At 38.0% G+C, this 26,457-nt stretch overlaps 1 protein-coding gene across 1 annotated transcript in view; it reads left to right on the top strand.

The window, feature by feature from the left end:
- Positions 1-24,971, top strand: part of FAM83B (family with sequence similarity 83 member B) — a 43,535-nt gene extending 18,564 nt beyond the window's left edge. The window contains exons 2-4 of the mRNA XM_009942334.2: positions 13,636-13,800; positions 20,475-20,599; positions 22,533-24,971. Of these exons, the coding sequence (XP_009940636.1) occupies positions 13,636-13,800; positions 20,475-20,599; positions 22,533-24,891 (2,649 nt within the window). The 3' untranslated portion in view covers positions 24,892-24,971. The remainder of the gene's footprint in view (positions 1-13,635; positions 13,801-20,474; positions 20,600-22,532) is intronic.
- The last annotated feature ends 1,486 nt before the right edge of the window (positions 24,972-26,457 follow it).

Here is a 26,457-nt window from a genome sequence, read left to right as displayed (position 1 = left end):
ATTTAAGAATATATTGTGAGTACACTGAATAAACTTTTAAACATTGAAAATAAACTTCTACATTTCAATGGGAAGACTAGTAGATATCGAAGATGGAGCATTATGATTATCTGATCTGACTTTATTGCAAAGACCAAATAATCTTTCCTGTGATTTTGCATAATTGCAGTAACAAATTGCAAATGGTGAAATAACAATTCTCCTGTGGCCTTGTTGAGGAGCTGTATGCAGATCAGTGAAAGCTGATGCTAACTGCATGTACAAAAACCAGAAAGTAAGTGTCACCAAGATCATTCTAAAGCTGTATGGCTGCTTGTTGTCTAACAGAGATGGTTTTTCAAAATTCAGCTCGCACAGAGATTAAAAGGTCAGTTTAGCAAAAAACCTGACAGAAAGAAATAAAAAAAAAACTTGTTTTTATTAATTTCCTTTCTTATCCGTTGACTTGCTACTTCCTCAGATGCCTCACTATATGTGGGATATTCACATTTGAACCAGAACCGTCAAGTTTCTCCTAAAAAGCTTTTAAAGTATTTCAAAATTGAAATCGTTTTTAAAAAATACAATATATTTGAAGTATAATATTGCTACTGAAAGTATAACTCAGCTAGTAATAATTTCACTTGTAGTTCCTCTCTTCTTTTATTTTTTTTTAAGTGCTGCTCTTGATCCAGGAATTAAATTTTTGTTTACTACCTTATTTAGTTCCAATTCACTATCCGCTCCACTGGGCTCTATGAGAATTGTAGAATTACTTATCTGCTTCATTTCAGCTTGTTTCACAGGAGGTTTGAGCAGGTTTTTTTTAATTGCTTCCCTACTATTTCAGACATCTTGCTCCATATGGTAATGTGAATAAAAATTTGAATGTGTTTTCTTCCTGAAAAGCTGCACATAATTACTTATTAACTAGATTAATCTTCTCTTATCTTTAGGACATTCTGCTGATGCTTTCAGACTAGTACGCAATTATTTTTTCCTTTTTCATCTAATCTGTAATAAATAATCTAGCATGCCAGGGTAATGGGTATCACCTGAGGATCTTGACTTGATTTGCAGACAATAATTAATTAATTAGTTTCACAACCTGTGTTTAAAATAGGTGAAATTGAAATGCAGCCTGCCAGCACACAGTCATTAGCAACATGTTGCACCATTAGCTGTAGCTGCTCTATGAGCAGGTGGTGTAATCAGCTTCTCCTGAGTATCAGTGATGGCTCCTGCTCAAGTGGCACCATGTTTAAAAAAATAAATAGTTAAAATCAATGTGTTGGCTTGTTTACCTGGTGTTCAGGTGTAATTACGTTCCATAGGGTCATAGGCAGGTGTACGTTTTGTCTGTAATACGTATTGCAGAATGGTGATCTATGTCATTGCTGTTGCTTTTGTTAGCAGCGTAAATGTTACTTCAGGTATTCGTCCAGGCATGGTATTTTTACTTATAAATGCATTTTACTGTGTCATGTAGCTGAAGTGGAAAAACTTTAAAGATGATCCTGTGGGATGTACGTAAGGTGAAAGGAGAATTTGTCAAAATTTAACACTGAGGAAGCTTCTCGTTATTCATTGTTGGCTTTCCTTCATACTGACCCACCACTGACCTGTGACCAGTAATTTTAAACAGCCTGATTTCTGTATTTTTCTGGTTTACCCTAATCGTATTACTGCTTGAATTAAGCTCCTTAAACAGACTGAGGTACATCTGTAGGGTTTGAAATTAGTGGCAGTGAAGTAAATAACATCTGTGGCAGGAAGCAAATGCTTTATAGTGAGTATCATAAAGTTATGGTCATAAGATGTGCAATAAAAAGTGACGTATTTTAAATTTTGTGTAAAATGTGTAGGAACACACATTTCATTCAGTATCCAAAATTAGATATATTTTTTTCCAATCCCAAATTTAACTGAGTTTGAAGTTTTTGTAAGAGGTAGGGAGGGACAGAAAGGGAGAAAGAGAGAATTAAGGGAGTAAAGGGGAAGAAGGAAGGGAGGGAGGAAAGGGGGAAGGAAGGAGGGTAGGAGGAAGGAAAGGGAAGGCAGTGAGAGAGGGAGTGAGGAGGATAACAGAAGCAGTCCTTAATAATCTGTAGATTATAGTGGGTTTGCTTGCGCTTTTGTGACAGCAGTATGAAAATCTTTAATATCATTGAGTCCTACAAGCTGCCAGAAGTACTCACAGGCAATCAAAATGTTTTCACAGGACAACTGCTTTAAACATCTGACCATTAACCAGTTCTTACACGTGGATACCTCACGTGTCTATGACTGCATGTATGAAACTGAATAGAAAAGCTGCAATCTTGAAAAAGCGTGAAATAAGCAATATTTGAAAAGATCTTTTTTCCCACTTAGCCTTCCCTAAACATATGATTAGCCCTTATTTCTGTATTCAATGACTCTTCTGTTGGTTTGCCTTTCAGAAGTCAGGCTCAGCAACCAGCTTGGTCATCAAGCTGGTTTTCAATACTGATCATGAGCGCTATTTCCCTGATACTGAAAGTTTAATTAAAAATGGCCAACAGCAGAGCAAGGCAATTGCTTTGCTGTCTAAGGTGTAAACTATTCAGGTCTGCCAATGGCAGTTACTGTAAAAAATGTTACTTTATTGCAATCGACTGTAATATTCCTTCTTAACCTTGTAAGACAAGATCATCCTGCTTCTTTCCAAATACTAGCAGCAGCCTCTGTTGAGGACTGCTTTTTCCACTTTGGCATTACCTTCACTATACTGTGAACTAGGGGAGGCTTTTAAGCAGAATTGGTTCTAGTCTCAGTTGGGGTTCTGTGGACATCTAACAATGTCTTATTCAAGGACTTCTGATTTTTTTATTCCTCTCTTTCTTCTGCATTTGAGACTCTTTCACTAGCAGTGTTCCTTAGGATTATGAAATTTATGTTTTGGAAGAAAAAGTTCTGAGTGTCTATAGAGGACTAACCTCCAACAACTAATGATATAATTAAGGCTTGTTTTCCAGTATTAAGTATAATCAGGTCATGCTTATTGGTCTGTAGTTTCCCACTAATTTGAAATTTGACAATTAAATCTTTTTTTTTAATTGGGCACTGACATCCAAAATAGATTTGTTTTCTCTTGGATACAATGTCTTTTGTGTTAGAAAATAATATTCTTCTAATGAAGTTCTGTTACTTGCTGCAAGGTCCCCCTACTATGAGGCTCATGGACGTACCAGTACATGGCTTACAAGTCCTCCAGAACTGTACGTTTTTATTTTTCTGCATACTAAAAATGTTTGCTAGGCCATCACCAGAACATCCTTGTGGACTGTGGTTAACATACTGTGTACAGGTATTCGAAAGTCTGTCTTTCTGTATCAAACCTGACATACGTCAGGTTTGTGTGCTGACTTGGATCCACCAAAATCTCCCTGCATTTAGAAAATGTGTGTTTCCTGCTTTTGAAACACTTACTTTCAGCTGTCTGTGTTATTTTCCAGGTTCTACTATGGAAGCATTGTTTCCACCTCTGTGTTAAGTCCCTGCCTATCTTTTTTGAGTCTCTTCTTATGCGTTCAATGTACCTGTAGTACATATTCATTCCTATAAGTAACAACAAGGGATTTCAGGCAGTATTATACAATTTGACAATACAGGTACATTTTATTGGAAATTTTTAACCTAAATTACATACATACTAGCAGCAGCCTTGAACCTTGTTCAGGATATTTTAAATAAGTTGTTTATTTATAAAATATGAATATTAGATATTCAGCTCTTCATATTTAGTATCAGAAACATGTTTACTATTGAGGCTCAAAGATGGCAAACAGTGCACAGCTCTTGCATAAGCAAATTTAAAAGCAAAATAATTCTTCCGAGTCCAGAGCAGTGGGTCTGAATCATCTCTTCTTCCAATAAATCTGCCTTTGACTAAGGGAATCTTTTGTTGTTTCCAAGTGCCTAATTAACAAATGCCAGCAAAGTTGTCTACCTTAAAGAAATGTTGCTCGTTTTTATAGTTTAAAGTCTACAGCCTGTAAGTGTTCATTAATATTGTGGTTTTCTATACATTGTCTAGTGTTTTTAAATATGCAGACTCTCAGGAAGTGGGGTTCAGTGTTGACAATGTGTTTAGACAGGATTCTTGAGGAAACTGAGTGGAGCAGTGGGAGAGCAGACTGACTCAGAACTCCTTTCCATTCCCGGTCTGAGAAACTCTGCCTAAATATACACTTAAAGGTGGCAAAAACCCAAAATCTTTTCAAGAATTGTTATCTGGATTAGCTGAAATCTCAGACATTTACTATGACTCTTTGATAAGCAGCAAATTATTTTAAGATTGCTTGAAGGAAATCTCAGAAGGAGCCCGCAGAAATATTGGCATCCAGTCTAATTTACTTTGGAATGAAGAATATTTGTAAGCAGGAGCAATTTGAATGGACAATTTTAGTACTTTTTTTTAAGTGGTTTTGTCCCTTTGCATTTGTTTTCCCAAGAGTTTAAGATGGCTTTTCCCCATGTTCCTAGTTGTGTATGGCAAGGCATGGCAGCCATATGTAGTTTGAAGTATTGAAAAAGTTCTTAAGCTTATGATAGTCAACTTGTACGTCCCTTGGCCAGGTAGAAGCTAGCCAGGAGCATGTACTACTGTTACCAGTACTCCAATTATTTAGAGTAAGTCTCAAAACTGAGGCTGGTCTCTGAGGTCGTTGTATGAGGTTTTCAATCCTGCATGGCAGATCAAAAAGTAAAATTTATTAAGAGTTTATTTCTAATTACTATTGACACTTTAAAAAAATTAAAGCTTATCACATGGTTGCACATTGTTTGTTTTTGGGCAGTCACTAAGTAATACATACATGAATAAATGAATACTTCTACTTACAAACAAATTTAAAATAAAAAGTATAACATCATAACATTAATTCAAGTAACCTAAACATTCCTTGAATATTAAGGGATCCAGTGACAACCCACATATTAAAGCTGCTAATACTCTTTTAAATAAAAAATTATTTCTGAAGCAGCAAGTCTTTGAAATTCATCATAGAGAAAGCTGGAGGCTAGAGAAGTACCTTTTATTTTTGTCATGAATTTCCATTCTAGTATAGCTGAGTCGTAGGCTGTCAGAAAATCCTGGCATTTCCTTTCTGTTTGCTTTCCTCAGGAAAAGCTTGGCAGCTTCCCAAAATAACAACTGAATAAGAACATTCTGAAGAGCTAAATACAAATATTAAAATCCTGCTACCCAACCAGCTGCAGCACACATGGCACTGAGAATAGAGCAACGACATCAATGACAAGAGAAGAAAGGGCAGAGTAAGCTGCAAAACACGTTCCCTCAGTCATGCCAAGGATTTTCTGTGCTGCCTTATGTGCTGCTCTGTAGGACCTCTGCCCGCTTCTGTTCACAGTGGCAGAACACAGCTTGCTTGTTAAATACAAAAGTGATTTAGTTATTGATGGGAGCATTGCAAACAGAAAGGATAAGTGTTAAAATTGAACATTGTGAATACTTGTTGCTTTAATCATGCATGACGGTTCTTTGCAGGTTTAGGTAAATCTTTTCTTGTCTATGGTGTGCCAGTCACTGGGCAGCAGCTGTTTCTTTGCAGATCCTTTCTTCCAAGGGTTAGGCTTATAAAAGCTTCTTGGGAAGTGCCCACGAGGAATCCCCAGAATATCCCCTTCCCTCCTCTCCTCTCCGTGTCTTAGCGAAGCTCGATTCTGCATGTGTGGACGTAAAGCTTACGTCAGGGGAATTATCGCCTCAGCTGCCAGCCACAGTGAGGTGATGTCTCCTGTAATTCGGTCAGCTTGAGCTGAGTTTTTACTAATCCTTCAGCCAGAATAACAACTACCAAACCCATAGATACAGATCACATTTATAGAATTAACGTAGCTCACTCCCATGCGTTTTGCAAGATATTCACTTGTAAAATTCCCAGTTGCATGAATTTGAAGAGGTAGCACTGAAGGTGTCATTTAAGACAGTATATGTATGACTTGCTAGCTCGGCCCGCAATAGCTTTCTGAAAGGTAATGCAGAAGGCTGTTATACATTCACTTTTCAGAGAAAACAATCTTATCTGCACTTCAGAGTACTTTTGTGTTGGGTTTTAGTTTCATTTGTAGAAGAGCTAATCCTGATCTTCTGATCTGCTTTTTTAGAGATATAGTAAGCTGCGCAAAAGTTGCCAAATTCAGTGAAAGGCAGATGGTCAGGTATTCTTAGAAGAGGGTACACTGTAAAAAATGGATCTTCCCAGTGTATTTAAACGTTAAATTACATCCTTCTTCAGCGCTCCTGTTTTCACTGTCGTACCATTCTTTGCTGCCAGAATCAGAACATTTTTCCCCGTTTCTAAGAGCTAGGAAGTTCCTCTACCACACATCTTTCTTATGTGTTTCTTGGACAGAACAGATGAGGCTTTGCCACGTGGGCTACACAAACACAGTTAAACTGATGTATAGTGCTTTATGCAGCTGCCTGTGTTCGTAATTTTCTGAGAATAGTTTGCATTGGTTTTCCATATTGTTTTGCGGGAGATTTCTAGAATTTTAGTTTACCTTTTGTTTTCTGGACAGTGACTCTTCCCTTGCAAATTTTCATTGATGTTGAGTATTTCTAACATCCTGTTACAGAGAGAAGTTGTTGAGGTTATTGAAGACTGCTAAAGTACATGTTGAAATTATTTCGTATTGCATTTAAACTTAGTTTTCACTTTAAAATACTTACGTAGGTGGTATGTGACATGATAAACTGAGGCTTGGCGATCAGAAAAGAAGATGTGTTCGGTTCTGAGGTGCACGCTTTGTGTATTCTGAGAATTGATGGTGGAAACGTTTTGGAGCAGGAGGAGAAAAAGAGGATAGTGAGGGTTAGGAGAGCTGGTTCTGAGGTAGTGTAGTTGCCTGTTGTAATGAAGTGCCAGACTTCACCCTGTAGTTATTAAATTGCTTTTAAAGAATGCAATAATGGAAGAACATTTCAAAGTACACTGTATAGTTACAGTCTATTGCTCTGAATGCAGAGCCAAGTTAAATAAATTAAACAAGATCTCAGGAAGCAAACCTTGGTGATAATATACTACAAGTAGCGACATTAACTTCACAGAAGTTGCATAAGTGTAAATCATGTGAGTATTTGTTCCATTGCATTGCCACAGAAATTGGAGAAAGGATCATACGCAGATATTTGATTACCATTTGTATTATTGCATGTAGGCTCTATTTACAGAGGAGGGCTCCACCCCTTGTACTGCTCTTTGACACTTTATTTCAAGACTTCTGATCTGCTGCATTTGCTATGTGAGCCCTCAGCAATTCGGCCAGCCCAGAAGTGACCTGAGATATTCAGGTGCAACTCACAATGGTTTCAAGGTATGTTTTGCAATGGAAGGATGTGTTGTGCAAAGCATTTCGGGGCTCTGTTCAGCTTTGAAAATTAATGTGAAATCAGTGATCTATCATCTTAGAAGCACTCTGGTGTTAGCAGCAGTGCCAAAAAGTAAGGATATCAGATGATTTATTAGGATGCTGCTAATACAAATTGCAGCAAGCATAAACTAGATCTAGACCCTCAACAACAGCATAACATAATTAAAAAAAACCACAATAATTTGTAGGATGTATTATAAAGCTCACTAGTGGGAAGGCTGTCTGCATTGATCACAAAATTTGTCTCTTTCTTTTATGGTGCCTGAAACCCATGGGGTCAATTTGCTGCCTGCCTGCTGTTGCTAGCAGCATGGTATGCAATACCGTGTCTTCTTTCTGCACCTTTGCAAGCGTCATGGCCTGTCTGCTCTCGGAAAAAGTCCAGATTCAGGTAGCAGCGAGCCTGTGCCACGAGGAGAATCTCTCCAAAACAGAGATCAGCAGAAAGGAATTTGACTAGAGCATCAGGGGAAAAGTCAAGGAAAATAGAGTTATCATTTCTGTTTGAAGCGTGGTTCTTTGGTCTTGAGGTGAGGAAGGGTGGTGGTGTTTTAAAAGCACTGCACAGCAATATGGATTTTTGTCATAGCATGCCCAAAGTAAGCCTCACGTAGGTTACAAGAAATCAATACTCTTGCAATGTAGGGTGGGTCTTTAGCGTTATTCCCTACTAGGTTATTGATGTAATGGTATATGTCTCTTTAGTAAAGCCTGACCTAAGGAAGCGGTTGCATTAGAGGATTCGTCTTTTTTACTGTTTATAGCAAAGGAGGTGTTAAATGACACACTCTGCAAGATATCCCTTAAAGAATTCTAATTAACACTTGTGAAAGGGGTGAAGGTACTGGAATAATGAAACTGTCAGTAGTTCTCAAAACAGACTTAGAGAGCACTAGCAGTGAAGGCCTTCATTACATCTATGCCTTAATTTCAGTACACACCCATTAAAAGGGTTGACTTTAAAGTCCTAAATGACTTTAAAGTCCATGTACTCTTCATGGGGCAAGTGCTCCAGCCCTGAACATCTTGGGCTTGGGGTACTGGGAATGAAAAGCTTGACATGAGCCACCAATGTGAGCTCACAGCCCAGTATCCTGGGCTGCATCAAGGGAAGTGTGGCCAGCAGGTCGAGGGAGGTGATTCTGACCCTCTACTCTGCTCTGGTGAGACACCACCTGGAGTTCTGCATCCAGCTCTGGAGACCCCAGCACAAGAAGGACATGGAGCTGTTGGAACAGGTCCAGAGGAGGGCCACAAAGATGATTCGAGGGGTGGAGTACCTCTCCTGTGAGGACAGGCTGAGAGAGTTGGGGCTATTCAGCCTGGAGAAGAGAAGGCTGCAGGGAGACCTTACAGCGGCCTTTCAGTACCTGAAGGAGACCTGTAGGGAAGATGGGGAAAATATTTTCAGCAGGGCTTGTTGCAATAGGAGAAGGAGCAATGGCTTTAAACTAAAAGAGGGTAGATTTAGACTAGATAGAAAGAAAAATTTTTTTACCATGAGGGTGGTGAAGGACTGGAACAGATTGCCCAGAGAAGTAGTGAAGGCCCCATCCCTGGAAATGTTCAAGGCCAGGTTGGACGGGTCTCTGAGCAGCATGGTCTGGTTGCAGATGTCCCTGCTCACTGCAGGGGGTTTGGGCTAGATGACCTCTAATGGTCCCTTCCAACCCAAAGCATTCTATGATTCTATGATTCTATGATCTTGGTGGCTCTCCCTTGGACATGCACAGGAGATGTTTAGTGATAGATGTATTTGTACTGTTTAGATTGGCAACTTCTTTCTATATAAACCTTTGAATAGAGTTAGTTTCTGAAGGTGAGAACCATTTAAGGAAATATAATGCATGTGAATGGGCCCACACTCCTAGGAGCAGCGACAGCCCTTGCAACGTCACAGATCAAGAGAACTGAGCATCAGCATCCATTTACAGTCTCATAATATCCAGTGTGGTGACATGTTACCATGTGCTTAAGCTCCTGTTTTGCAAGAATCTGCATAATTTTGCATGAAATTTCAGCTATAGCTGTTTATTTTAACCTTCAAACTATGTGTATGTCTGTCTTTTATGAATCTTGTCACTACTCTTCTATGTAGGAGTAATTTCCTGAACTTGGAGATTATTAAAAATTTCTAAAGAGTGAAAAGAACTTTGTATTAAAATGATCTGATAGTTTAGAGGTAATGACTTTTAAAATGTTACTTCACTCAATACTGTGTGAGTTAAATAACATACATCAGCTTACCAAAAAAATACGTGTTTTAAAATATTTGCATAAAAATAGTGCTATTCAACAAAATTACCCATTTCTTCCTATACTTAAATGTTTTTTAAATGTGAAAATAATGTGTGAAGCTTTACTTTTCTATTGCAAACCATAGTCTAACTGTCAAGATAGTAGTAAGAAGATAGAATATGGCTCTTCTGGTGCCTTCATTTAAAGTGATAAAACTATCGGCTTTATTAGGAGTAATTTTGTGCTTACAGATTTCAGCAGATTTTCCTCTTCTGTGAGGATTTTAACTTCAAAGATCATTCACCACTTGAAGAATTGGCAGATAAGATGAAAAGATTAGTAGCAACAATCTAAGATGATTTAAATTTAATTTAGGGGGAAGAAGACTAGTATAAAAATTGTTTTCTGCACTGTCTTCACTTTGAGTTGATCACTGAAATGTGCTCTTCCGTCTAATACCAAATCAGGTGGTGGTAATTCACTCTTGCTGTGCATATCAGTGTTATCTGATATTATGCACAGCAAGTATCTGCTGGTCCAGATATTTTCTTCTCTGTGAAATTCCCCAATGAGGGTCATTTTTGATCAGGGTGATCATCAGTTTCTCAAGGTTTGGAAGGTTCTCCCAGAATTCTCGTGCTTTCAGGAGAAAACTGCTGCACCCATCCAGTATCCCCTGCATGGTTGGATGGCCTTTGTTTTTCCTGTAAAAGTATTTGGTCCTTGCTTTTGAAAAGACCTCTGCAATTTGGAAAGCAAATATGCTTTGGAAAGAAGGTGGCAGTTTACAAGGAAGCCTACTGTATGACACTGGAGCATTCTGCCTTCGGGGATTTTCTTGACACATGATAGCATTGTTATGCCCAAAAGAAACAGGATTTGTGGAACAGGCAATTTTCTGGCCCTATTTTCTGCAATTTCAATTCTATCAGTTTCTTCTTCCTTGCTGGATTTTACTGTTATGGGGCTTCTTGTAAGTATCAGGGTGAAAATTAGCTCTGCAACTGCAACAACAAATGTAAAAACACAGTAGTGAAATCTTCCAAAGGGAAACAGCAGGTAACTAATACTGCAGCTGTTATTGCAGCTTTAATTAAAAGTAGATACATATTATAGAATAGCTCTTTTGAAGTAACTGCCTCGTCTTGGTCTCCTTAATTAATCAGAACTTGTGACCCTGATACTGTATTGGCTTTTTCTTTCCCCAAGCTCAGTACTCCCTTCTGCTGCAAAGCAGGCAAATGTATGGGGAAATGTACATTCACACCCGCCTATATTAAAGGAAGTATAACACATTTAAAAGCCAGGACATTCTGTGACATTTATGGGATCCATTCTTTCTGCATCAAAATCTGTAGTTTATGTTCAGACAACTATTCAGATTCATAGAGATCAGTATACAGAAATGACTTTATCCCTTATCACTGTAAATTACTTTGTACTTATGAGTGTATATCATATGCATTGTTCAAATTTGGCACTCTACTTCCTCCAGCAATTGACCCTAATTGTGTTTGTGTTGACTAGATTGAGCGTTGCTAAGAGTGAATGGGCAGGCTAATGAGGGCATGCAACAACAGTCATCTTTGGTTTCCAGGGGATGCAGAAATGGATGTCCAGTTGGTTGTCGGATCATGACTGTGGCTTTACATACACGTCCTTAAATCTGATGAGGATTTTTCAGCTAGCACAAGATTTAGGTTTCAAAATGTAATCACTATTCCAATTCTGGAAGTGAAACCTACTTTTTCTTGAAAGACTCCTTTGATGCTTTGCAGAATTAACTCCAAAATTAAGAAGCTAAATGGTTTAACAACAATTCTACTAGTGAAGACAAAAGAGGGTTTCCCTGTTCATTCCCAAGTTACGATGTAGCTACATAGTAGTGCACACGCATCCCTCTAATGCCACCCACTTACTGGCCTGCGTGTTTTATGTGTTTATTTATCTCCTCCCTCTTCAAAAAGATAGATACGGCCATTCCAGTCAGTGTTGGTTTTTAGTTTTTGTTAGTCATTCTTGTTTTTTCTTTTCTGTACATTTCCAATATATCGGCCTTTGCAACCACAGATGCTGCAAATAAATGAGCATCTTAAATATCTGCTGTAGGAAAATGTTAGAATTATTTTTGAAGGCTGTACTCTTGATTTTTAATATTTCATGTATTCATGTCAGTGTACGCTAATGAATCCATTCATGATTTCTTTCTTACATTTAAATAGATTCTTGAATGTAATGAGCACCTATTTCTAAAAGATCTGAAGGAAAGGTTAAGAAGAAATTAGGAAGTTCAGAGGGAGGGAGACACAGGTAATGAAACAGAACTATTTGAGAACAGACTTTTTTCTTTGGTCTTTTTACCTAACACGCTTGATCTGTCTTGGCAGATTTCTGCTCAGACATAAGTGAAACAAGGGAGATGAATAAATAGGGTTGCCATGTTCAGTTAACATTGTGTATCTCAGAAACAAGACCAAGCAGAACGTGCAGTCTGAAAGTGGTGAGGTCGTTAGAGTCAAGATAAACTTCTGTGGTTTTCAGTCCATCTGTTCAAATGTAGATTAATATAATTTGTACTGATAAAAATGACATGTAGGTTTTATTTTCAAAAAGTCAATAAAATGAATGAGGTAGTGCATGGGCATATTACCTAATATTTTTTGAAGAATTGTGTTATATCTTGCTATTCAGTTCCTCTCTGACTGATGGATTTGTAAATAATATTTTTGTTGCCAGATGACATGTTATGGTAAGGCCACATCCTTTCATTTTTACTACTTCAGCAGCTGTCTTTTTACCTTTCTTAATGACCTTGTTATTTTACTTTTACCTTTTGTAGGTCAGATCTCATTACTGTTTCTAGTGGTTGAAGTATATGTTTGTCATAAGCAAGTCTTGTAGTTCTAAGCGAGTAGGGTCCAAAAAGGTAATTCAGATGACTGACTGGAGACATGGCTTTTACCTGGGTGTGTGCAGCTGCATTTACAAATATTATGAGTGAGGTAAATGTTTCAGTTCCGGAATAAGATGAGTGATTGTAACTTAACAATTACACCATATAAATTCAGGTACAGATAGTTTAAAGATCAGTGAAAATGGTAAAGCATGCTCAATATGAAGCCTGCTCTGATACTTGTGAAAAGCTTTATGAAATTTGAATTTGCACCTGAGACATCTCATTGTTACTTTTCACAAAGACTCTAATGGATAAGCATATTGTCTTTAAAAGTTACACAGGTACCTGTTCTCCCTCTGTTATTTCCTCCATTGCGTCAATGTTAGTTCATCCCAAATTGCTAACGATATGTCAATAGTATATAATCTCCAAAATACCATTAGCAGGACATTGCTTTTCCCAGTCAGAAATACTTAATTTATCCCATAGGTTGAAGGGCATCAGTAGCTGGTGTTTAGCTATCTAATCGTCTTGAACCAAGCTCTCACCAGCTGAGGAAGTTTCGTCCCAGTAAGAGTGCTGAGTCAATATGGATCCCGAAGTCCTCAACTCCTCCAGCTCTTCAATATCTGCTTATTGACTCTTTCAAGCTCTTGAGCCCTTAGCTTTAGAAAAGATAATGAAAAATGAACAAGCCCCTTGCACAAAAACATCATCTGAAACTTTTTTCATGTACACTACAGTTACATTATGATGGTTTAATTTTTTCCACTGTATTCATATTGCTGTTTCCCCTTCCCTTCTTTTCCACTGGATTTCCTTTTCTTCATATAATCAATTGCTACACACACCCATGACACAACTTTTTGCCAGACTTTGGTCCTTGTGACAAATGTCATGCAAGCAATCACCTGACTTCTCAAAAAGAAGATCCAGTGGTCGTGAAAAGCCTTCCAGGTTAAGTGGTACCGCATGGAAAATATTAGAACTTTTTCATGTGTACAAAATATTAGCATGTTAGCTGCCCAGTGCAAGCTTCAGTGATGAGTTTTATATATGTGTTTATACAATACAATAATTTGTGTCTGTTCTGTTTTATTCAGGTCATTGCCATTGTTATGGATATGTTTACAGATGTAGATATTTTTAGAGAAATTGTGGAGGCATCTGCTAGAGGGATTGCAGTGTATCTCCTGCTTGATGAGTCAAACTTCAGCCACTTTCTGAAAATGACGGAGAAACAAGGCTATCAAGTTCAGAGGCTCAGGGTAAGGCTTGCTGTGATCGTGTGCATGAATATTCACTACTAATTCCTCTGCAACCCATTGAAAAGGGACTGTTAATCAAAAAGTGATTATCAAATACTGTTTTTTCAAATTAACAATGAGGTATAAATAGGTAAGCTCTCAGCAGAAGCTTCTCTACAACTGTTTTTCTATTTATAAAGTTCTTTATCTTTTTTATGTGTTGAAACAAGGGTATTTGAGAGAATGACATAGTTTTTCATATATTATTTATTAAATAATTTTCCATTATTATGTATTTAGGAATACTGCATGTTTGAAAAACTACACTTCTTTTGTCTTAAAGAAGCCTGCAAATAGAGTCATAAAGCTTATGTAAATTAATAAATTGCATACTTCATTTTGTGTTCTTTTTCTTTAAAGTTACTATGTATTAAAATACTGTAAAAGGCCCAAGATTCTATTTTACTGGTGTGTTACTGAAAAAACGTATTATCATATTTGCCTGCATCATGTCTTAGAGAGTATTATTTTTATACATAAAATATGTAATTTTATTGTCTAAGAAGGATAACAAGGAGTCTAATGTTGACATTTTTTCACAAGATGTCTTGTACAGCCCTAATGTTTAACATGGATTAGGACACAAACCATGAGCTGCACTGACCGGAAGTAAATGCTTCATAAATACCTCTAGATTTACTGTACTGTAGATAGCACAGAACGAGTTCCAAGGTGTTCCTAGAATTTCTTTGCAAAGCTCTAAGCACTACCTTAGCTGAACTTCCTTACAGTTCCGTTTGCAATTCCTTGTCTCTGTAACTAGTTAGGCCATGTTCATGCCAGGCAAAAATATTATAAAAGCACTTCTTAGCACCATCCATTTTAAGAACCTAGTCCAAAAATCAGATAGAGATGTGGTGTATTTGTGAGGATAATGAGGGCTTTTTGGTAAAATTTTGGAGCAAACCTCTATCTTACAGCAATTTTTGCTCTGGAGTGTTGACTTAGGTCCTTAAAAGCGTTCGCACAACACTTTCCATGCTTGTTTCTTGTTTATGAGCATGTGGGATGGCCCTCTGGTGGCCTAATACACAGAGCTGTGGGAATTATTGAAAAGAAAACATCAAAACCATGTTGTGGTTCTGTAAACACTGGTCGTGATTGCCTTCATGAAGTCAGTATTTGGCAATGTTTCCATACTCTGGAACTTGAGATACCACCATTTGCTGATTACTTGGGTTAACTGTGCCACAGAGGTTACCAAAAATGGTTTATGTCTTTTTATGGCATGAGTTTTATCCTCCCAAATAAAAGAAATTAGGAGCACACATTTCAAGCGATACCTCAAAAGATGCCATAGTATGCATTTTCAAATTAATTCTGTGTAATGTGTATCTACAGCTGTTTCAAAAGCTTAACTTCTTTTGGATGAATTTGAGGTTGTCTTTTTAATATAGTTTTTTAGACCTACAAGCATTTATACTGCGGTTCAAAGAATTAATGTACATACATTAGAGTGGATTTTGTATGGATTAGTGTGGAATGGAGAAGTTTGGACTTGGCCTCTTCAGTGACATTATTTTTTACATGTTTCTGTTCTGTAATGAAGAGAGAAATAAAATACATCTCTCCTCTGCAAGGTTTACTTAGAATACTTTAAGGTATATCAGAAAATGAAATATATATGCCAAAGAGTTAAGCAATAATCCTGTTGTGTGCTGGGATTTCCAGTTTAGCTTGTAATAAAGCTTTTCAAATTAATGGTCTTCTCATCCAAGTGCTACTCGCAGTGACTGTTGCTCTGAGAATAGAGCCTTACTACTGGCACAGTTTTTTTCCTGTGCCTTTCTTGAGGAAGAAGAGAAACTGCAGGTGACTATGAAAGAACAGTCAGTACTTTGGAACAGTTTTCTCCCTTTCCCTTTTTCCTATCACCTTAAGGTTCACAAGAAAAAACATCTTGAACTTTTTGTGCTCTTGGCTTCTCGTCTTCCCCTTGTGTTCAGTGAAAGCAAGAAGAAGACAGAGATGTATGGATCTATTTCTTTTCTTCAAGATGTAGCACGAGCAGCACTGGTCTTGTTATTCTCTGGCATGATTTGGTTCAGTCTTGCAGGAGTATGGCAGACATTCTTCATGATGAGGAGTTTCTGTAAAGCTTTTCTGACTCAATGCCTTCTCTGGCTCTTTTTCTCTTCCTTTGAATCAGTGAAACATGAGATGCAGTGATGAGCGAAACCATCCTTTTTAGTTCAAATTTACAATTCAGTAGTCTTCTGTATGGAAAAAACAGTTTTCGTCATCTGTAGTCTGAATGCATATCAGGGCATGTTTCCCTCTTTATTGAAAGATATAAATGATAAAATGGATAGGCTAGATATTCTGTGATTATTTTGTGAATTCCATATAGGAGAATACAAAACAGGGGTTTACTAGGACCGTTTTGATTCTTTCCTACAGCATTTCTTCTTGTGGGTTGTTTTTTACTTAGTGGTCACTGTAACACCACCAGTGGAACTCAACTCATATAAATTCCTTTCCTATACTTTCCAGTTTCTCTTTCCCCATTTTCATTTATCTGTTTCCTGACTGTCCTACATTTTTCCTCAGTAATTAATATGTTTCTCTTTTTTTCTCTTCTCTACCTAAGCTTCCATTGATTAACTTTGTCACTGGTCTGACTTGTTCGGTCAGCAATTCATTCGCATAGAAAGATGAAGAGTCATTACAGGTTCAGACTCTTTTCAGGTGATTTTTCAAAACTAATAGCTAAATTTTCAAGAGATACTTTTTTTTTCTGCTACTGACAGGTGCTGCAGCAAACTGTGAAATAGATTTGCACTGCAAAATGCAGCACCAAAACAACAATCCCCAGAGCCACCAGAATGCTCAGTGGAGTAACTTAGTTATGGATTAGAAACAAAGCACCAATGTAGGCCATGTTGCTTAATGCCCAAGGAGTCAATCAAGCTCCTCAGCTGATGCCAGATCTTTGTGTTTTATCTGATATGAGGTGAGGCGTGTGGCAGAGGCTCCATCCTCTGCAGAAACCTGTTTTTACTTCTCTGTCAATAATGAAGTATCATCATGCTATGGGAGGATATTGACAGCAATTTGGTAGGAACTGTTTACCGCCTGATATTCCTCTCAATATTTTTAATGAATTGCAGCAATAAGAAAATAGTACCACTAATGAAATAATTTTACTTTCCCTTTGTGAAGTCTGCTCCCAGATATACATGGTTAAATGCATAGTAGGAGCTGCTCTTGAGGCCTGATTGCAGCCTGTTTTTTCTCACCAGTATTATCAAAATCATCAAAAGTTTTCCAGTTCTTCCAAGTCTAAGTCAAATCTGGTTATTAGATAAATGTGCACAGCATGATGTTGTATCTGTGAGCAACTTGTGTGCTAAGGTACTCCGGTGAAGTCACGGAGATTTTGTCTTCAGTGGTCACTGAGTCAGATTCGAGGTCAGAATAGAAGCGAACTTAAAAAAAACTACTTAGCGTTTGTACAGGAACTATTATCTCTTAGTAAGAAGAGAGGCCCAGGATATTAAATAATACTAGTAATGATGAATAGTATGAGAAATGTGACTTTTTTTTCTTTTAAAACTGTTCAGCCAAGTATTAGCTAGACACCCGTTCTCTTTGTACGTGTCCTTGACAGCAAGTACAGGGTGAGTAACTGAACACTGATAAAGACAGTCTCTGCAGATAAAAAATGCTGAAATGAAATGTTTGAGACAAGTATATTCACAGTACTTAACTATCACAGTGGAGGTTTTTTACTGATCAAAATAAACTTGTAATGTTGAATTATACTTCAAAATTTTAAATCATGCTTATGTGGCTCTCTCTGGGAAGACAGTGGTGCAGTTATATATAAAAAGAGAAGTTAGAGCTCCTTTGCTGTTCATCATTTGGGTGTCATTTAGCTGGATAGCCCTGCTGGCCATCCTTAAACTGCAGCCACAGGACGTTTTAAACGTCCCTGACTGTCCTACAGCCTGGCCTTGAAGGAGTGAGAAGATCCTGCGTCTGGCTTCAGAAACCTCCTAAGACATCAAATCCTTAGTTATGTATTCTTACATATGCATCCACTAGCAGTTACTGGTTACAGGACCAGACAGACTTCCCGCTTGACTCGCTCTGGCTGATCGTACATACTTTTGTATGTCCTGTCAGCCTAGCTGGGTTCCTTTATAATGTGTGTGTTCGTTGGTTTGCGATTTTCCTCTCAGATTTCATAAAGGAATTATTGCTTTACCCACAGTGATGCATAACACCTCTGCAGTGATCAGTGACACACTGCTGTTAGCGGAGGAGTCCTGTAGCCTGAGGATGAAACCAAGTAGGAAGGTGAAGCCCAGCATTTCATACCAAGTGGGGCTTGCAATTCAGTACATATGTGTCTACTGCTTCTAATTCAAAGTAGATGCATTGTTATTATATATCCTTGAACATTGTCTGTATTTTGGGCGTTTATTCAAAGTGCATCCCTGGCACCTAATTAGAGGGTTTGAAGTAGGTGAAGAAAGACAGATGAGCTGTGGAGGAAAAGGAAGTGTTATATGAGAAAGGTGAGTATGATCTCTGGCACATGCCTTTGTAATGCTACCATGTTCCTATCTGTTAGTGGATGACCTACTGAGACAGGGAAAGAGTTGGCAGGATCAAGAAAGTAGGATAGAAAAGCTGCAGGAGGAATAATACTGAAGAAAGGAAAGAAAAGAAAAAGGACAACAGAGGAATCAGTGACTATGATTTTTTTTAAAAGCAGCAATTTAATGTAAATTGTAGATATGCCTACTTGAAGTTATATTTCAACTTATGAGTACCTAAGGCAAAGCTTTTTATATGTGGTATGGTAATTTGTAAGCCATTAGCTTTGCCTGTGCCTCCAGCGTTCCAGATTCCCAAGTGATAGTCTGTCCAATACTGATCAGGCCTTATCTCAGTAAGGTTTGATTTGTTCAACTGCCATGTCTTTAGGCCAGCCTTACTTGTTACGGTTATTTGAAAATGTAAAAGCTGCTTTTCAAGTTACATTTTTCAAATTTTAATGACATAAATATAATTTAATATAGTTAAATATATATCTGACATAGAAGTATAATTACATGGTATATAGAATTCTATATACCAATTACATTGGTATATATAAACAGTAACTGAAATAAATGCGACTTTCATGACATTCACAAAATTTTATTTTATAGTAAGTAAGGGTTTACTCTTGTGATAATCTTTAGAATGGGTAAATTCCAGTTTTTTCTTTTTTTCTTTTTCAGGAATTACTTTTTTCCACACTATTTAACATTCACATATAAGCTTTTTATTTAATTACTTTCACTTAAAGCTTGAGTAGCTGTTGCAGAAAGAATAATTTTCTCCAGTGGGATTGGCTTGTTCAAAGTTCAACAAAAAACACACTGAAAAAGTGGGAAAATTGACTTTCATTGATAAGAAAACTTCTAATTGAAGTGCAGAAAACTTGAAAGACATAATGCTAGATTGTCAAAGGTGATTAGCAAGCAGAGATGCAAAATTATGTTAACCTCCCATTCAGTAATGCAAATTGCATTGCCACTGTTACTGATTCTTTTTTAGCTGTTTCGGTAAATAGACCTAAACATCCACCTGTATTTTTAAATGTTTGCCTTTTAAAATTTTACAGCACTTCTAGATAATACCTCTTCTATTTATCTAATTAAGAAATAAATTTGTTTTATGTTTCTAGCACATTTGCAAGACTCTTAGGTGACAAACAAAAGTAATTTTTAAATGTTTGTACATTTTAACTGAGTTGTATTTTTTCCCAAACACAGCTTTACAAAAATGCTAAGTAATAACTCACCTAATAAATAAATAAAATTTAAAGAACTTGGATAGCTGGAGTCAAACCATAAATTGCCAACTCAGCAGTTTTTAAGTGTAACTCTGATTTGATTTGATTTTTCTTTTTATAAAAGTTTAAAGATCAAAGATCCCAACAGTGAAATATATACTGATTTAGAAAGCATATGTTATTTGGAAATGTGTTTTCATTTCTTGCAGATTTTCTTCTGATTTTTTTGATTTTCTGTTTGGAAAGGGTAGAGTTCATTGGGTTGTAGTAGACACTATTATTAAAACTCCTACAACCTCTGTCTATTAGAACTTTGTACGTTTTTGGGTAAATGTGTAAGTGCTCCCATAGATAATAAAGGTTTATGTAACCGTATTGCAAACTGAGTCATACTTTACAGACTGGAGTCTTAAATACTTTTGTAAGTTTAAACATCTCCACAGCTTCCTGAGGAGAGGAGGTGGAGAGCGAGGTGCTGAGATGCTTGGAAATTGTCTAAATATTGTACATCAAATGATGAAAATATATATTTTTTTAACAGCACAAAACCTCTTTCTGTTGTCAAAGACTTCTTGTGCCACAACCTCATTTCTGGGAGTGGTGGCTATGGAAAATGAATTTCATTTTCTGTGGCCTAGGGAATATCATCAGTCTTGAAGACAAAGCAATAACTTGCCACTTTGGGTCCCTATGGGACAAGTCTGATCAGAGTTTACTTCCCTGCAGAGTTTATTAATATGCACTAATACAACTCTTCTCCTACTGTACCTCAGTCTTTTAAACCCCTGGATGCTAAATGTGGAATTTAGTATACCAACTTAAGTGTTTCAATTGTCTTTTTCAGAACATGAGGGTGCGGACAGTAAAAGGACAAGATTACTATTCTAAAACAGGAGCAAAATTCCATGGAAAAATGGAACAAAAATTTATTCTTGCTGACTGTAAGAAAGTCATGTACGGTTCTTACAGGTAAGATCAATCACTGAGGTGTCCACAGAAAACCTGTCATCTCAGTACCTTTAGTACTGCAAATCTGGTTTTTTTCTATTTCTGAAATTTCTTCCAGGGAACTCCATGGGAAAATATGATTATCTTTTCTGTGTTTTAACAAGTTATCATAGATATTTATTGCTAACTAGCCTAACACGGAGCCAAATTTTGAGATCCTCTGTAAAGTTTTTCACAAATAAGAGAAAAAGTATCTAGCTTTTGCTAAAGCTGAAGACCTGCTAAAAAGAGAGAAAAATTCTGATTTGTCTTATATTGACTGAATTATTCTTGTTTAACATTCATTCCAAAAGAGGCTGCCAGAATTATTTCATGAGCCCCTGTGGATGGTTCCTCCTCGTAAATAATCTTCTAAAGGGGGGTTGCCTAGAACAAGTCAGACAGCCCCACGTATTACAACTGCCTCGGCTAAGAAAAAAAGGAGGGTAATTGTCATAGGTGATTCCCTTCTGAGGGGAACAGAGGGCCTGATCTGCCGACCGGACCCATCCCACAGGGAAGTCTGCTGCCTCCCTGGGGCCCGGGTTAGGGATGTTGCGAAGAAACTCCCTGGTCTGGTGTGGCTTTCTGATTACTACCCCCTCTTGGTAATGCAGGTTGGCGGGGACGAGATAGCAGAAAGAAGTCCCAAGGCCATCAAAAGGGACTTCAGGGCACTGGGGCGACTGGTTGAGGGATCAGGGGCGCAGGTGGTGTTTTCCTCCATCCCATCAGTGGCAGGGAACAGCACTGAAAGGGACAGGAAAACTCACCTGGTTAACAGATGGCTCAGGAACTGGTGCCATCGGTCAAATTTTGGCTTCTTTGATCATGGGGAGGTGTACACAGCACCGGGCCTGCTGGCGACAGGTGGAACTCAGCTATCTCAAAGGGGAAAAAGAATTCTTGGCCACGAGCTGGCGGGGCTCATTGAGAGAGCTATAAACTAGGTTCAAAGGGGGAAGGGGACATCGCCCTGCTCACTACGGACGAGCCCAGGCTTGGCATGACAGGGTCAGGGGTGAGATTGACAGCCCAGCTCAAGTGTGTCTATACCAATGCACGTAGCATGGGCAATAAACAGGAGGAGCTGGAAGCCATTATACAGCAGGACGGCTACGACTTGGTCGCCATCACAGAAACGTGGTGGGACAGCTCGCATAGCCACAGAACAGGCCTATAATGTTAGCTTTCACAGAATCACAGAATCACAGAATGGTAGGGGTTGGAAGGGACCTCTGTGGGTCATCTAGTCCAACCCCCCTGCCGAAGCAGGGTCACCTACAGCAGGCTACACAGGACCTTGTCCAGGTGGGTCTTGAATATCTCCAGAGAAGGAGACTCCACAACCTCCCTGGGCAACCTGTTCAATCTAGTGTGCAGAGTAGAAGATGTAAACTGTTTAACAATTCTAAGGTGCATCTTTTAAAAAATATCTGTAGAGTGAAGTACATTCAGAACTGTTGAAGAAGTTCTGCATATTACTTCAAATACTTTTTTTTCACACATAATCACATATTAACATTCTCTGACTCAAGAGTAAATACAGCGGGTCTAGTCAATCCTGGCTTAGTCTTTGTAGAGGTAATTTTGCACCATTAGGTATTTGTACTCACTGTTCTTCATTTGTGATTTTTTTTTTGCAATATCCACTTTTTAGAAGGGCGAGTAGGTAGTTAATAGACTCATTCCTGCTCCCACTGAAAGCAGTGGAAAGTCTCCAGCTGAGTTCAACTGGTATTAGATTAGACCTTCCAAATCCAAATTCCATGAATCATGCCCACAATTTATTTATTTATTTAGAAAGTATTTGTACAAAACCCAGGTTTGTGTGAAAGCTGTCTTATCAAGAAGGACCAGAGTAATACTTCAGTTCAAAAGAAATGTTTCTAATGATCATTTGCTCTTCTTTCAGCTTTATGTGGTCATTTGAAAAAACCAACCTCAGTATGGTTCAAGTTATCACAGGACAGCTGGTTGAATCCTTTGATGAAGAGTTCAGGACACTGTACGCCCGTTCTTCTGTTCCTAGTTCATTTGCCCCAGAATTAGTGCGGGTAAACAGTCGCAGAACACTCTGGGAGAATGATACATACCAACACTCAGTGTCTTCCTTGGCTTCAGTTTCTAGCCAAAGAAACCTTTTTGGTAGGCAAGACACGATTCACAAGATAGATCCTATTTGTTGGAAAACTCGTGGAAGATATGCAGTAAATGAAATAGATAAATACGGCTTGAGAAATCAAGCCTATAATAAACAACAGTTTCATCCGGGTTTTAATATGCCAAATCCATTCCAGCAGTATCAACCTAGTGAAAAAAATGAGCACTGGAAGAGACATAGTTATGCTGGGGAGAAGCCAGAAAGGACACCTTATCTATTGCTCAATAGAGCTATTAATAGAGCCAACAATCCATCACATGCTTGGAAAATGCCATCTGATAGCCTTAGTATTGTTTCTTCATTACGAGGAGGATATGCAAATAACTACAATATACCCCAGCAAAGTTTTGCTGATCAGTTTTCGCGACCAAAGGTAAATCTCGCAGAAAGAAATTCGATTGTACGGAGGTCTTTCAATGGGACAGATAATCATATCCGCCATCTGCAGCAAAGGATGCCGACCCTCGAACACACAACGAAATCATTCCTGCGTAACTGGCGAATTAATTCATATTTGAATGATCAATCAGATTATCCAGTAGAGTCTACTGGGTCAGCTTTGGGTGACAGATATGATAGCTATGACACAGCTGAAAATATTAAAGCTCATGCGCTGTATTCTCATTCTCGCTTACGATCATCATTGGTGTTTCAGCCAACTTTACCTGAACAGCAGGAAGTAAGCAGCTGTGCAAGTTCTTCAAACTCAACTATAATTGGGTCAGATGGAAGTGCAACACCTAAAGGGACATCTAATCATGCTCCAAGTGTGGAAAATGGAACAGGTAATATTTTAGAAGAGCTTAGTACAAACGTCCCACTTAAGTCAGATGCACCAAATAACCACAGAATTCATACTGCAGAGAACCCAAAACCTAGTGTAAATTCAAACGCAACAGGCGACTCATCTCTCTACTTGTATACAACACTGTGTGCAGACAAACATGCAGAAAATTTGAAGAACCTTCAAAATGAAAATATGCTAAAAAGGAGAAGTTTTCCCATGTTTAATTCAAAGTCCATATTAGACCCTGGTGCCAACAAACATGCATCCAGTTACGTTTACAGCACATTGACTAGGCATAGACTTAAGCAGCCAGTTAGTCCAAAACTTCCAGAAGATACCCTGAAGATCTCTAAAAGTTTGCATAGTGTGGCCAACCACTTACCACAGGAGGAAAAGAACCTCAAAGGAGAACTAAAGAGCCCAACTGCTAGCAAGGCAATCTCAATGGCTACTCTCACTGAAGCTAGCAAAGAGGAGTCTAGTAAGGATTGCACATCAAAGAAAGACAGTAAGAATTCCCCAAGTTTTCTAAAGAAAGGATCCCAGAAATTACGGTCATTTCTTAATCTCACACCAGACAAGAAGGAAAACTTGTCAAAAAACAAAGGTCCTGCCTTTTACAGAATGTGTAGTAGTTCTGACACGTTGGTTTCTGAAGAAGAGAATCAAAAACCAAAGATTTCTGAGAACAAGACAGATTCTTCCCCGAGGAGAAAGCGAAACACATCATCAAATTCTCAAGGTAGCTTGAACAGAAGTAAAGAAGATGTCACTGGGAGCCCAACAAAGCCTCCAAAGTCTCCAAAGTCACCAAAACCTCAAAAACCTCCATCTGATGGAAGCAGTAAAAAGTGTCCTCTCTTGTGCCCCCTTGAAAGTAAGTTCATAGAAACTGCAGGAGATGCATCCACCCCAAGATTTAATACCGAACAGATTCAGTATCAAGACGTAAAGGAAATCACCACAGATACTACAGCCGGAAGTGCCCCTGTTTCTGCTCTTCAAAGAGCAAGTTCGGTGACACCACAACTGGCAAGCTCAAAATGCCAAGAGCAGCTGAGGTCTCGCTTGAGTGAAAGGCGTGTTTATAGTCGCTTTGAGCCATTCTGCAAGATGGAAAATGCAAGCCAACCTACAGGAAATGCACCCAACAGCAGTTCACATCTCACAGATATCAAAAGCAAGACCTTGGGGAATAATTACGGCAGGAGTAATCACATGGTCAGCTACAACTCAGCTGCTTATCATCCACTGCAGCCTAATGAAAATAAGCTGAGAGGATTTATGCAGAAGTTTGGGAACTTCCTACACAAAAACAAGTAAAACTTTTGTTGATTATGTTGATTATGTTGAAATACAGTAAGAGCAGCAAAGCTGGACATAATATTAACTGGACAAGACCGACAGGCAACTTTTTTAGAGCTTACTTGGGTTTGTTCTTGGATCTAGGACGTTGGAATGAATGTACATATTTTTACATAATTATCCTAGAATTGTTATACAAAAGTCTTTACAGAAATTCTGTGTCTGGAAGATGTCTCAAGGGAGTTGTTTATAGTGTTTATATTGTAAGATTAATTTTATACGTTTTCCTTGTGAAGAAGGTATGTACTAGCATATTGTAAGATTAAGTGTGGTGGAAAAAAAGATGGCGGATGTTTTTAAACTTCAAATAATACTGTTTCCAAAAATTTCACCTTTAAAAATAGGATAGCACTAGTAATAAAGGCTTGAATTTTGTCAGCATTTACGTACACTTTCAAATGATAAACACAAATGTTAATGCATTGCATGTTACTTATTGTTAAACTAATTTTTTAAAATCTCTTTTAGGCTTGATCTTGTTAATAATTTACCCCATAGCATCTATCGAACTGTTTGGGCAGCAGATGGATCTATCTTACTTTGTTCAATTTTCCATGTAATATGATATGTGTCTGAAGTATGTGGCACACAGATCTTAAAGTAACCTTAATCTGAGCTTTCACGGACTTGTTTACATGGTTAAACTAGTGTGAATGTAGGATGAACGTTAAAAAAACTGTTTATAAAAAAAGGTGCCTTGAACATAACTTATAACTACTTTAAATTTCAATGGGTTAATGACATTTGTATAACATGCCAGTATTCTGTAATGTATTCTAAAAATAGCTTTTTGTTACATTTTCCTATTTGGTGTTTCCAAAAAAAGACTGTCTGGATTTCCATTTCTCAGGTAAGTTTTTGAGTTTCACGTGCAACAGTCTGTTTTAAGTGTTGCCAGCTATACTTGCAACTCTGGCTTTAATATCCTACTTTTTAAGTAAGGTTGCAAGTGCTTGGACTGGGTCTATGAGGGAGATTGCAAGCTCAGCCCTGCAATGCTGCCTTATGTCAGGATAAATATTACAAGGCCAGGAGCAATTAGGCATCTAAAAATGAGATTCATAAAAGTCACCACATCAAACAAGAAGGTGCTTCTCCTAAGCCAAAGAAAGTATCAGTGAAGGGTGATAGTAGCAAGTGTTTAACATTAATGAAGGCATTTAGGCACCTAACTGCACTCTAAGGGACACATTTTTGTTCATCCAAGCCTCTCAGTCATAAAAAATTTCCTGATATTAAGTGCCTACACCAGGTTAGTGCTTACAGAAAACACAGGCAAGGTGATGTGTTTGGGCAGCAGCATGGCATCCACTTGTCATCAGCAATGTGCAGCCAGAACATCCAGCTTTGGGGAAATTCATTGCTGAAAGCTTATAATCCTTATACACGGTCTTCGTGTTTCAGGAGCATGTTTTAGGAGACCACTTCACTGTTAGATCTGAAAGGTCCTACAGCATTCTAGGCTTTATTCTTTCAAAGGAAACACTTGGCTTTATTCTTTTGAAAGAAACACCAAAAATGCGT

Source organism: Opisthocomus hoazin, chromosome 2 (assembly GCF_030867145.1).
Source record: "Opisthocomus hoazin isolate bOpiHoa1 chromosome 2, bOpiHoa1.hap1, whole genome shotgun sequence".
Lineage (NCBI taxonomy): Eukaryota > Metazoa > Chordata > Aves > Opisthocomiformes > Opisthocomidae > Opisthocomus > Opisthocomus hoazin.
This window is presented reverse-complemented; position numbering and strand designations above follow the sequence as displayed.